Source organism: Melospiza georgiana, chromosome 4, assembly GCF_028018845.1.
Source record: "Melospiza georgiana isolate bMelGeo1 chromosome 4, bMelGeo1.pri, whole genome shotgun sequence".
Classification (NCBI taxonomy): domain Eukaryota; kingdom Metazoa; phylum Chordata; class Aves; order Passeriformes; family Passerellidae; genus Melospiza; species Melospiza georgiana.
Window position 1 is genome coordinate 47782926 of NC_080433.1, and position 13028 is coordinate 47795953.

At 41.3% G+C, this 13028-nt stretch overlaps 1 protein-coding gene across 1 annotated transcript in view; it reads right to left on the bottom strand.

Moving 5' to 3' along the window:
* HMGA2 (high mobility group AT-hook 2) overlaps positions 1-13028 on the bottom strand; it is a 107490-nt gene that overhangs the window by 13338 nt on the left and 81124 nt on the right. Inside the window, exon 4 of the mRNA XM_058022789.1 lies at positions 6778-6810. Coding sequence (XP_057878772.1) covers positions 6778-6810 — 33 coding nt within the window. The remainder of the gene's footprint in view (positions 1-6777; positions 6811-13028) is intronic.

Sequence of the window (13028 nt, forward strand, 5' to 3'; positions counted from 1 at the left end):
TCCCTAAACCCCTTTTGTGGCCACAGCTGTGGGGTCAAACACACAGCCACTCTGCCCACAGATATTGCCTGACCACCTCAGGCTTCTTCCACAAGCAAGGAGTGGGGAGGGAATAGGTAGGGAGAGGCTGAAGAGGAGTGTTGCTGGCTTAAGGGAAATCTTTTAGCTCATCCCTGCATACTCTGGCCTTCTACTACCAACTGCAACACCCACTCCCTATGCTATGCAAGGAGTGGCTCAACAGCTGTAGTCCCTGAAGTTTTACATCCCTGCTTTTAGGATCAGGTCTTGCCCAGCATACTGGAAAAAAAAAGCAGGGACCTGAAAGTGTATCTGTGTTGAATGGGCAAATGCGTGACCAGTGCTTCATTCAGAAAGCTGCCTCCTGCCCTAGAGTTTGCCTCAGGGAAATAAATGTTGTGTGTTTGAGCTTTCAGGAATCCATTATTGTTCTTGTTCAGAGATGAAGCTTCCTGTTATGTTGAACTAAGTCACAGCACTCCTGCTCTTCAATTGACTCATAAACTGGCTGACAAGGACATGACATCTTCAAGTGGCACATTGCAGCAGGCAAGACTGAGTCCCTGAGATAGTCCCTCACAAGTCAGGAAGAAAAAAAATATCTTGCTAAATCTGATTCCTTTTCTGTCACATCAGATTATAAATGCATGCACATTGATCACTCCCTTATGCAAGAAGGGAGCATAAGCACCTCAGTTTTAGTGGAAGGGGAATCAAGGCACTGTGACACTTGCCCCAAATGGAATTTACACAGCACAGCTCTCAGAAATAGTGGTTTCAAAGGGAGCTGTGCTGTCCTGGCACAGTGCTGACTGAGCACCTCTGTTCCTTAGGCACTGCATGGGGCACAGTGACAGGCACCTTAGCCTGCCTTGTGGACCGCAGGTGCATTAAGCGAGGGGATGTAAAACACAGTCAGCATCTACTGTCAGAATTACATATCTGAATTTAACAGATCTGTGGACTCAACCAAATCAAATCATGCTTCTCCTGCTTGATCACTCAGGCTCTTTGACCTTCAAATCCTAAACTGCACCATGTCTCAGGTTTAGGGAGCAGCACTAGGAACACTTCTCTCCTGGCAGCCTGGAGAGCTTGCTAGGATAGGAAATGGGACTGCTGCTGAGGTATTTCAAATTTTTGAGTCTTTAAAAGTGACTGAATGCCTAAATATACTCCTGTTCTTGAAGAGTTTTGTAATCCATTGATTTAATCCAACAAATTGCTTAATTTATTTACAGACAAATTTATGGAAGTAGCCATCTCAAAAATGTTCCTCTATCATAGCTATGTAGTAAATGACAATCATAAATATTTAAAACCTTAGCTAGCTCAGTCTTACACTGATTCAGGTATTCAGGCATAGCATCATTGAATTACATTATTCAGACTCTATTCAGAAGTTATGTCATGTAAGTAAGAAAATATTTTATTTCAGATACACCTGACCTCTCTTTCTAGCCATCATTCTTTAGCTCAGGTTAGTACTTCATCTGTTCATTGAGGCAGTAATTGCAACTTCTATATTTTCTGCCAGATTCTTTTTCTTATTTTATTTCAAAAAACAGCTGTTTTGTTGGGTTTTTTTAAGTCATCAGACAAATTATTCAGTGTCTCCCTGTCACAAGAAACCCCTTATTAAAAAAAAAAGGAAGACTGAATATGTTTTCATTTGGAAACCACACCAGTTTCCACCATTTTGCCTTGAAAAGAGAAAGAAAGTAAGGATGTTAAGCCCAGTACCCTCCATGAAATTCCATCTACTGCATCCATGAAGAAAGCTAGAGACTCTCCTTATTTCCTATAAGCCACAATACATGTTTGCCCAGGATGTGTTCACATGGTACCAAGAGCCTACAGTACATTAGAGGATGTTCCAGAGCGGCCTATGTAACACACGCACATTTATCCTGTCTCCTAAAGTACAAAATTACATGCATTATTGGAAAAGAAAGTTTTACCTCTCCAGGATACGACTTTTTGGGAGTTCCCCTGGGAACTTTCTGACTTGCCTTATCAATAAACACAAAAAAAGTCCATGAGACACAAGACAGCTTGCTGAATGCAGTGGAAAGAGCAATGAGACTCCAGGGCACTAGGTCAGCTTCCAGGGCAGAGATTATTCAGTATTTCTACAGTCAAGGCTCAGACTGCAGCATTCCTAGGTTCACAGGACACAGGTTGGCCTTGGACAATGGCACTCACTCTCTCAGATGTGTATGTGCACCTGCTTGGTGCCATCCCGTCTGTGACATTGGAAGCTTCTTTTCAACCTGTGAAAGTGGATTTCTGGAGTATTCCTACCACGTTTCTGTCTGCCATTTCCCAGAAGGGAAAAGGACGAGTTCACATATGGTGGCTAGCAGATACACAGAAGGCCTGAAGCTGGTGTAAGTGCAGCTTTATTGCATGGCACAGAGAGGTGATGAGGCATGTGCTCCCTGGCCCTACTGGCCGGGGTCTGCCAGCACGTTGGCCCCGCCACACACCCACCAGGGGCCCCAGGCTCACAGTCTGCAACTCTGTGTCTGCACCCACAGGTGTAGCTCCTGGGCTGCAGAGCCTGTGTGATGCTTCTAGCATTTACTGTGTCCTACACTGAGTAGACATAAGCAATAGATGCAATCTGAGGTGTGTGTATATATCTATATCTATATCTATATCTATATCTATATCTATATCTATATCTATATCTATATCTATATCTATATCTATATCTATATCTATATCTATATCTATATCTATATCTATATCTATAAAATTATTCACATGCATAACTTTATTGATACTGACGCTGAGAAATGAGTAGCAGGAAAAAATACAGGAAATCCAGATCTTCTTTCCTGTACGAAATAAGACTACACTTTTTAGTGTTTATTCTTGTTGGATTTGATTATTTTGGACATTGTTTTAAAAACATCTACTACATTTAGCATTAGGTAGGGAAGTATGCTTTACTTGTTCTTTTGGTGTACGTTTTCTGTACAATTTCTTGTGTATACTGTTCTATGTATATTCTACATGTACTCTTCTGACTGATTCACTTTTATTCTGATCTACACACCGTCTTTCTGAGTGGTATGCTGTCTTTCAGACTCAGATATAAAGAATTTCCAAGGATTTGAGATTTTAAGAGAGATAATAAAATTTTCAAAGGGCTGTTCTATGATAAAAAAGAAACATGTCCTGTTTCCAGAAAATTTTGATCATTTTCATTGTGTTCTCCTAAGAACATCTATTTCCTTCCTATTACTTTGGAGTGTAACTCCCCCATATGGCTGAGTCAACAGCTGCTACAAATTGCTTAAAATGAGGAAATGAAGAAATTTCTGTTTGGACTGTGTATTTGCACACCTCAGTAAAAATATTACTATGTCATGACTGTAAGATCCAGCTGTACATTCTTTAGAGACAGAGCAGATTTCAAAGAGTCTTGTTTTGAGGTTCAGGCAAATATCTATGTGAAAGTGCTAAATTTACCAATGTCACACAGTTATGCTGGCTCTTTTCTTAATTTCCCCAAGGAAGTGTGAGAGTATGCATCAGTGCTCATCACAAAGATGTGAACAGACCACTGTATTCAAAGCTTCATATTAATGACATGGGTGTGTAGATTTCCAGTGGGTTTTACTGCTGCTATTTACTCTCTGTGTGATGATAAATCCTCAGAGCTCTGGCAAAGTTTAAAGATACTGTAGAAATTTACATAAACATCTGTATGGCCCTAAACTGGACAGCTGGCACCCATGAAGAGATTTAGACCATGGCAGTGCCCTGCATGATGCTAAAAATCTGAAAAATGGTAATAGGAACAGAGCTGTTTTTTGCAAAATGAGAATTTTATCTGGTCTTACTGCTTCTGTACTTGTAAAAGTGACACAAACCCAAGAGACATACTTGCTAGCAACAAGAACAAGACTAAGAGTGATGTAAACTAACACTCATAAGAAATCTTTCAGAATACACATGAAATTCAAAGCACAGGAGACCACTCAGGGACCAAGTGTGAGCAGGAATTTCTGCCACTTTTACCAAGGAAGGCTCACCATCAACCAGCAGTTCTTGACGGTAACCTCTCACAGTCCCCACCAATGAAGAAAGTACACATCTGTAACTTAATCCAGACTGCCACATGGTAAAGCCATCTGGGAGGATATTTTGAAGGAAACAGATGGAAAAGGAAGAGATTCCTCTGAATGTAGTATAAGATTTACATTATCCTCCATGAACTTCCATGTAGTCCCCATGTTTATATAATTTATCGCTATTTCCTTAGACAGTTCAGATTAGAAAGCCTGCATGAGTTCATGTTCTTGTTATTAATTCAGAGTCTGAACCTCCCTACTTTAAAGGGAAATTAGGTACTATGAAGAGAAATTAGAGAAAGGCAACCAGACCTGAGTGAAACCCAGCAGCATGAAGTTATTGATCATCCCACGAATTACACTGTTTTCCCTCTCCTTTCAGCCTCGGGAAGACACTGTCCTGAGCATTTGCTCACAGTGATAAATTTTTGTTCTTGCCATGCACCCATAACAGCAGAACTGCAATGGCGTGGTACTGCAAGCGTGAGAGCGTGGCCTGTTAAAACCAGGAAGGGCTGAAGATAAGTTCAGTGATTTCACTGAATATCCCTTCGTCTAAAGATTAAAAACAGAAATGTTGTCTGTGGAAAGGCATGGCATATAAATAATTTAAGGTGTTCTTTCACTACTCAGTTGTGGTAACTGGAGAGATCTAAACAGACTTCTCTCTCCTTTCATGTATTCTTCTGTGGCTCCTCACCTTCTACACAAACACTTCCATTACTAATGGGAATGTCAAAAGGCTTTCTTTTCTCTGTCTCTGCCTACAGAGATGTGCTGAGGCACCACTGTAGCAGCAGTGGCATCCAGCTGGTTGACACACGCTTCAGCATCCCTACCGGAATCACTGCTTCAGCAAACGGTCAGGAAAATCCATATGGGGAATGCTAGTGCTTCAGTTCAAATGCCTACATCATTTGGCCATCAATTAAATCTGTCATTACTTTGTTCTGCTACAAAACAACAGAGTCCAGGTCTCCTCTTTGTCCTCCTACATCCCAGCCCAGCTTCAATCCCAGATCTTTCTTCCTTTCTTGCATCCAGGCTTGCACATGGTTATTGCACAAACAAAGCACTTGCAGGAGTCAGTGCCTGGGCAGCTTGGAAACCTGGCAGCATCACAAGGCCCTTGGCAGGAATGGCTTCTGCTAGGCTAGGCTACAGCCATCAGCTGCAGACCCCTTCTTCCTGCTGACCTCGGTGGGACTGAGCTCTGATGTGTGCCAGAGGGAAAGGCAACATTAGCAGCTGCCCAGGAGTCTCTGCCTCCTGGATTTGCCTCCTCTCTGCAGCAGGGCTTAGCCTCCCTGTCACTCAGGTGCCACAGAGGAGAGAGCTGGCTTTATGCCCACCAGCAGGTTTACTACCATAACTCGTATCTGGATGTTTTCTGTTTGGTATGCAACAGTTCCTAATTCAGATTGCAGTTGATATTATGATGATGTACACTGTACACATGACAATGTACACTGACGATGTACACTGTAAGTATGATGATGTACACTGTACAATAATGTATTAGAACCATAAGGTGGAAAAATTGAAGTATTATTCCTTTCTAAAAGCAGACCTCTTTCCAGAAGAGCAATGGACAATTTATGCTCTTGACTAAGTTATCATTCGTGTTCATGGAGGTACAGCAGCACAGCCCACGGACTCTGCCAAGAGTAATGGACTTGCTCCCATGCCCAGAGGTTTTTCTCTGTTGGTGCACATATAATAACGTGTTAGTTTTAGGTTCTTGGGGTTTTTAACACAGGGCAGGCTGGAAGAAGAAAATGATGTTGATTTTAACTGCAGTGTTTGACTGGTTTCATGACACCTTGCGGCTTGCATTTTTTCAAAGTGTTAAAAAAGAATTATACTACCCAACCCAAAAAGTTCCAATGTGCTAGTCTTTATGAATGTGGATCCAATCTGGTTACCAAGTTCAGCCTATTATATTTTGTGGATTTACAGAATCCTTTAGTGTGATGATGCAGAGCAATGCAGAGTCCCCAGGCAGTGCAAAGGAAAGCTGCTTTATTGCAAAACCAAGGTCTTTTTAAGCAGTTAACGGGTTACCAGTTTGCACAGTTTTAAGGCACAAAAAGCCCAAGGCCACTAACCACTATACACCACGATGTGGACACGTGGCCATCACCCTGAATGTCTCTCATGTCTCTCACATCTCTCACATCTCTCTACCCCTATTCCAGCTGAGTCACTCTCCCATAGTTCCCTTCTACTTAGCCTAAGTAGCAGGCCTGAGCCATGATTTCACAAAGGCCCTTATTTTATAAGGCTTTGCCTATATGCAACATTAAGAAAAGCAGAGAGATGGGTTTCATGCATATGTTCCTTCTTGCTGTAATGCAGTTCCCATCTATCCCACAGAGAGATATTTATTGCATGCTGGACTCACACCACAGAAGTGTGCATGTGTGTCTGCATTATCACTGCAAGGTGATCAATGCAGGAGAACAATTCTGAGCAGGCACTGTTCCCTGCTTCCTCCTCTCTTTCCAGGGCCACCACATGACTTGTTCTGGTGGTTGTGCCCAGCAAGCCAGCAGCTGTCCCCCAGTTCATATGATTGATGCATCTCCCTCCTTTCTTTACCGTAAAAGAGGCCAGTTGAAATATTATTTAACTTAAAGTAGTCTAAATAATTTAAATTAGTTTTTCTTACCTGAGCAGGCTTCTTTTGAACCACTTGTTGAGGCTGAAAAGTAAAACAAAGGTACAGTGAGAAACAAAATTAAGAGAAAACGCTTAACTGTGATTTCATGAGTACTAGGAAAAATATTTTCAGCAATAGAAATGAAACACATGAAAAGCCCACAGTCAGAAATGGAGAGATGAACATACCAGCTCTCACACCCAGCCTCTCCTATACCTATCTACAACTTTGCTCTGAAGTTGTTCACGTTAGTGTGGATAAAGAGGAGTATGTTAAGCTTGTACAATTAAAACCAAAGTGAAATCCAATTTAGCTTGTTACATCTTTCGGCTCTTCTATGGTACTGCTGCCTTAACTTAGCAGACCATGAGAGTGACCCGATTTTCGGAATAGATTTTGTTGTCTCCACTGCTGCTCTCTTACAACATTCTCATCTGTGAGTGGAGTGTCCTGCTGAGGGGGAGCCCTCCCTGTTCATCACAAGCAGGGTCAAAGCTCAGGCAGAGAGGTGAAGGACACATAATCCCATTCCTGAGCCACGGCTTCCCACTTGACCAAAGCCACCCTTGCCAAAACCAAGGAGACTGGCATAGACAGTGGTTCCAGCCCTTTTGAGTTCTGGTTTGAGATTTTCAGCTGCATGAAGCTGATGCTGTGCTGACCCTTGCAAACCTATTCATGTAATTACAGGGATGCCCTGTAATTCATTGGCCAGGGTGGGTGTGTCCACCTGCCAATGCAGGATCTGGTGGCACCGCCATGGATCCTCAGCAAGTCTCTCTCCTGGCTGGCCCCACGCAGGACTGGGAAACACAGTCCTCACATGAGTCAGGAGACCCACCAAGGTGCTAGTGTGCTCCATCCCCACCCAGGAGAAGAGGAGCACCAACTAATGAACAAATATAGACATGCTTAAAATACACCAGCATTGCCCAGATGATGGGATGACCCTTGTGGGTGCTGGAAGCAGCATGGAACAATAAGACCACAGATAAAGGATGAAATCCTGATACAGAAACAACAGAAAGGCTTTTCTTACTTCAATGGGACAAAGTTGCTGCCTGCCTGCCTCCCTCCCCCAGACATTCTGTTTTTAAAGTCTATGAATTGCACCCAATGATTTTCTTCCTGCCCTTCCTTCCTGCTTTTTCCTAATCCCAGCCATGATTTTAGTGCCTTTCTTGGGCAGAAGCCAACATGCCATCCCTCTGCACGGCCAAAAACCTAATTTTCACGACAGTGTAGTAGGAAATAACTGGAATTTTTCTGAATAAGCAGTTTAGTGTAACTGGCCTTTTAGAGCAATATTTCAGTGGGAAGGATCAATGAAAATGTAAATTAAATGTAACTGATTAAATTCGGCTGCCCACTACAAGTGTCCCATTTTAACAAAAGATGCTTTGTTTATTTTCAGTCTTTTTCTAACTCAGTAGAATCCTACTGCTGTTATATTTTTGTATATAACAGTCTCCAAGTTCTGCTCTCAAATAAATATGAGAGTAAAAAAAATATCTGACGACTAGGTCTGTCTTTAAACTTCAGGGTCGACCCTTTCCTTTTCCATTAAATTCCCTTGCAATGGAGAAACTATTATCAAGGCACACATTTTATTGATGCCTTCTCCAGGTGGACTGCAGGCCCTGAACTCATTAGTGGACATTTGCTGCCCTTGAACAAAGGAATAATTGGTTTTAAAGGAATCTCTCATAATTATAGAACTCACTGAGCTCTTTTGTAATCTGTCAATTTTTTTCTTCACTTTCTTTTCTTTTCTTTTGCCTGTTGATTACACCTGTACATGTGTCTGCTCCCAAACCACATGAAATCCACAGACATTTTTAGAGGCTGACTGTTTTCTCCAGCTCAGAAAGCCCCATATATTTTTGGCTGTGCACTCTATGTTCATGTGACTCTCACTCACTGTAACTCAATGAAATCTTCTGAAAGAGCTGCCAATTCACCATATTTTCCATGAATTAGGTCCTGACACTTCAATGAGAGGAAAGACAATGTCTGAAACAAGGCCAGCTCTGGCTTTCTGCCTAGTATGTGTCACAGTAATTCTACCAGCTGCCCTTCTACACAGCAGTTCATACTTTTCAGACCACCAAAAAGCCCCTTGAATACTTTCAGTGATAGCTGGGGCTTGAGCTGCCAGCATGTTTTCCCAGCCTCTGGCACCCAGTGGCTTTGGACTGGACCTTTGAAGTTTTTTTTGCATGTGTTTGTTTTGTTTTGCTATTTTTATGAATGGCTTCCACAGGGAACTCTGACTCCAGCACAACCCTATCCAGCCATTCATAAAAAGCAGAGGGAAAATATTGTACTTTGCCCAGTTGGAAACTGTCTGTGATACTGACCAAGGCTTTCAAGAATTTTAGTCATTCAAGACCTTTGCTATCCTAGTGCTTCATGTCGAGAGTTCCTTGGCAGGGCTTGCTCACTGCCGGCTAGGTTTCCCTGCACTCGGGATCTGGAGCTCAGCATATGTTATGCTTGCTGCCTTAAATGGAAGAGGTTTAGCTATGCAAGCCCAGGAGCAGGGCTCAGTCCCTCAGCCAGTGTGAGTGGCACACACACTGACACGCTGGGAGCCGTGCCCACTCATGTCACTTTGAGGGCTCCGGCTGGTGGCAGCTGAATCACTGCAAGTGCCAATTCTCAAAGGCATTGCTTTTCATGCTTCAGCCTGGCTGAGTGGGAATGTGGCTGGACATATAAATCCTGTAAGGTCCAGTCCTGTGAGGACTGGTGCCTGCTGACTCAGGGCACCCTGACCAGAAGACCTGAGGTGCTCAGGAATAACAAGAAATTTCCCAAGCACCCCTTTAGTTTCTTTAACTGTTGTGGATGCGATGCCTTTGGAACCATTCTGACATACTAATGCTTCAACTTGCTAAACCTTGTGTTTACTGCATTAAAAGATCTTTTCAGGGCTTTGAAAGTGACACCTCTGATTCACAAGTGTTGCATCTGCATGTTCAATTATCTGGAAAGAAAGACAAACTGCCTTGGTTATGGAAAAGACTGGAACTATAAGATAGCCATGGACAAGAGGCAAAAATAAAGTTGTAAGCAAGAAAGGAGAGCTCTGAATTGTTATGTATTGCCCCTGCTAGGAGCCTGCAGAGTAAGATGGTAGAACTTCTACTGTGTCAGAGGCTCTCTCACTTATGTTAGCCATCTTAAGAGGAGATTAGTACAACACAGTGCTTTCACATTTCATTTTTATCCTAAGTTTGAAAAACAGCTATTGTACACTGCATGTGCACCAGCTGATGTTCCATACACTCAAAAGCAAACTTCAGGGTTTTTTACATCATATGCAAGTACAAGTCAACACTAGATATCTTTATAAAATATGTATGAGACAGAAAGAACAAGCTACAATGCTGGAAAAATCCTATGACAAGGTCATTTAAACGTCTATCAAACAAGAACAAATCCAAAATGCAGCAGTATTTCTTTTGCCATGCTTAAAATATTGAGTATGTGAGCTAAGGCAGAAGATAATAATTTAAAACTTGAGGATAATATTCCTAACTTTGAAAAGGAAAAACCCCACAAAATGCCTGAAAAGGAGAATACACAAAATTTTGATGGTTTTCTCTTTGGTGTAAGTTTTGAATGTTAAAAGTCCAACTGTTTATCTTCTACACTTCTTCCACTCCTCCTCAGTCACACATTCCTCATTTTGTTTTCTTATTTTCAAATTCTGTTGATTTGCTTTATGTCAATATCATACATATATCCTTACAGCTCATACTGGTCAAACAATTTCTTCGCTTTCTACATGAGAACAAAAGAGCAGTCTCATGTGATGAGTTCATATTCATCTTGTACCAGCAGTCTAAAGTTGTATCAAATTCAATTTGTCACACTTATCATTCACAGGAGTACCTCTTACCCTGTGACTTTTCCTAGCACCACAAAGCTAAGGAAGGAAAATGGAAAGTTAAGGGTAAATCTTTATCACCTAGTATGAGCAATGCTGGAACACATTTTTAATGATCAGAAATAAAAACATTGGTTTGAATGCAAATCACCCCCTGGCTGCTACGCCTGAAGCTCCAAGGGCAAGCTGCACACACACAGCATTCTTAGATTTTCTGTTCGTGTCTTCCTCTTCAAACTGAGTGTTATGAAGATGTCTGCTTGATGCTTCTTGGCAACAGTGACTCTTTGTGTTTTTCCAACAGCTTGACAGAGATAAGAGATTTGCATGGAGGTAGCTCTGCTGGGGAGACTAAATGGCCATGATGGAAACTAATACCCAGTTGGGATGACATTTATAGTGCTGACAGCTCTCTGTTGTGCAGAGATCATTAAAATAATTTCATAGGTCATCCAAACACTTGTAGTTCTAAATTAAAAGATGAGTAAAACCATATTTGGTCTTTTTGTCTACATACCCTTGAAAAATCAGGAAGTTCATATTATACCAGTTGAAACCAATATAATCCAAAATAAATCATGTCTTACAAGCAGTTCCATATGACAGCAGAGTAACTACCATTCTGCCCTACAGCTTTAATTGGTTTAAGCACAGCCTTTCTCTCTTCCAGCACAGAATGATACAGTGCTGGGACCAGTGGCCCACACAGCCTGCCAGGAAACTCTCACCTCCCAGCAAAAGCCACTTGCAGCTTCCTGATCATCAGTAGAAATCTTCCTGAAATTGCATGGGACGATGTGCCTGCCATTCGCTCCTCAGGTCCAGGTATGCTCAGGGCTTGCTTTAGGAATAATCTCCCTTTTGAGGCAGTAGCAGAACTGCTTTTTTATCCCATCAGCAGTGAGGGGACTTGTGTTTTGGAGGTACAGGTCATGAATTCTCCTGCCCCGCTCACATGCTTGCAGTCAACTGGCAACTGTAGTGTCTGTGTATGCACACTGCTGTGGGTCATTAGAATCTAACAGCAAAACCATCTGGCCCTCAGAGTTCAAAGGAGATTTCACAGTTCTCTGTGCAGTCTCATAAATGAGGCTAATAGTAATCTGTGGAGAATTCTGGCAAAATCTGTGAAACTATTCTTTATTTTCTATCCTACTTGGCACTCCTCTGAGTTTTTAATACAAAGTCAAATAATTGCAAAAATATTTATTAGCTTTTAAACTGACCTTCCCTGACTGATGCTGGAAAGGTCTGCAACATGTCAGAAACTGCACCAGTTAGTCGATGATAAAGAGTATTTTTATTCCACTTGTTGGGGAAAGCAGAGAGCTTTCCCCCAAGTTTTCAAAGTTTTCCAAGTACACAGAGTGACTTTTAGTAGCTATTTTACTGGCATAAAAAATGATATTTAATTTGGCAAATTCAAAGCACGCTGCTTCAAATGACTCTTTTGGTAGTCTTAAAATTCAGGCAGTGGTACATATATCCAGTTACGTATGTATACATCCAATGGAAGTCAAGAAACTGACTTCCAGGTTAGGATTTCATATATTTTGTTTACAGAAAGCTACCTTCACTACAAAATATCTGTAAACCGCTTCATTTGGAATGGTTTTATGTTCTGGGAGAAATAAAAGAGTGAAAGAAATGTATTTAAAAATCCAATTCTTTTTTCTTTTATGCTCATATAATCCATTATTTCTCAGTTGCTTTGACCCAACCTTACTCCCACCGTTACAGATCTTAACAAGAACAAATTTAATGGTTAGAACAGGAAGGGAAAACCCATAATTTTTATTCATCTGCTAGCTGAACTGTTAGTTCAAGCACAACAATATTCCAGTGATTTTGTCAAGGATATAATGAAAATTCAAAGCACAGTGGCAGTTAGTTCAATGTTCTTCATAGATGTTACTAAGCTTTATAATGATAGCCAGTATTAGTTACATTTCCATAAAATATTTAAGGCAGTGCCGCTTATGAAATATCCATTTAATGGACCTTGTATCTGTGTTTCAATACAATAAGCAAAGTTTAAATCTGTGTTCTTATCTAAAATCAATACAACTCATCAGCAGAAGTTGTTGCTGACTGCTCTTCTTCAGAGTCACTGCTGCTCTGTGGGGTTTCCCTGTTACTTCATTATCATCTGTCACACACTTGATAAGCTTTCCTGATGCATTTTGCTTAAGTTTAGTTTGGCACCCTATGCATTTTGCTGCTAAAATATTAAGAAGTATTTTCTGTCTCAGAATAATTCTAGCACACAGTTCAGCATTGAGGTTTTCCTTGAGATACACCTAAGGAAACATGAGCTGTCTCTTTTGTCTGGCAAACGTCATATGTGTCTATTTATAATTCCCTA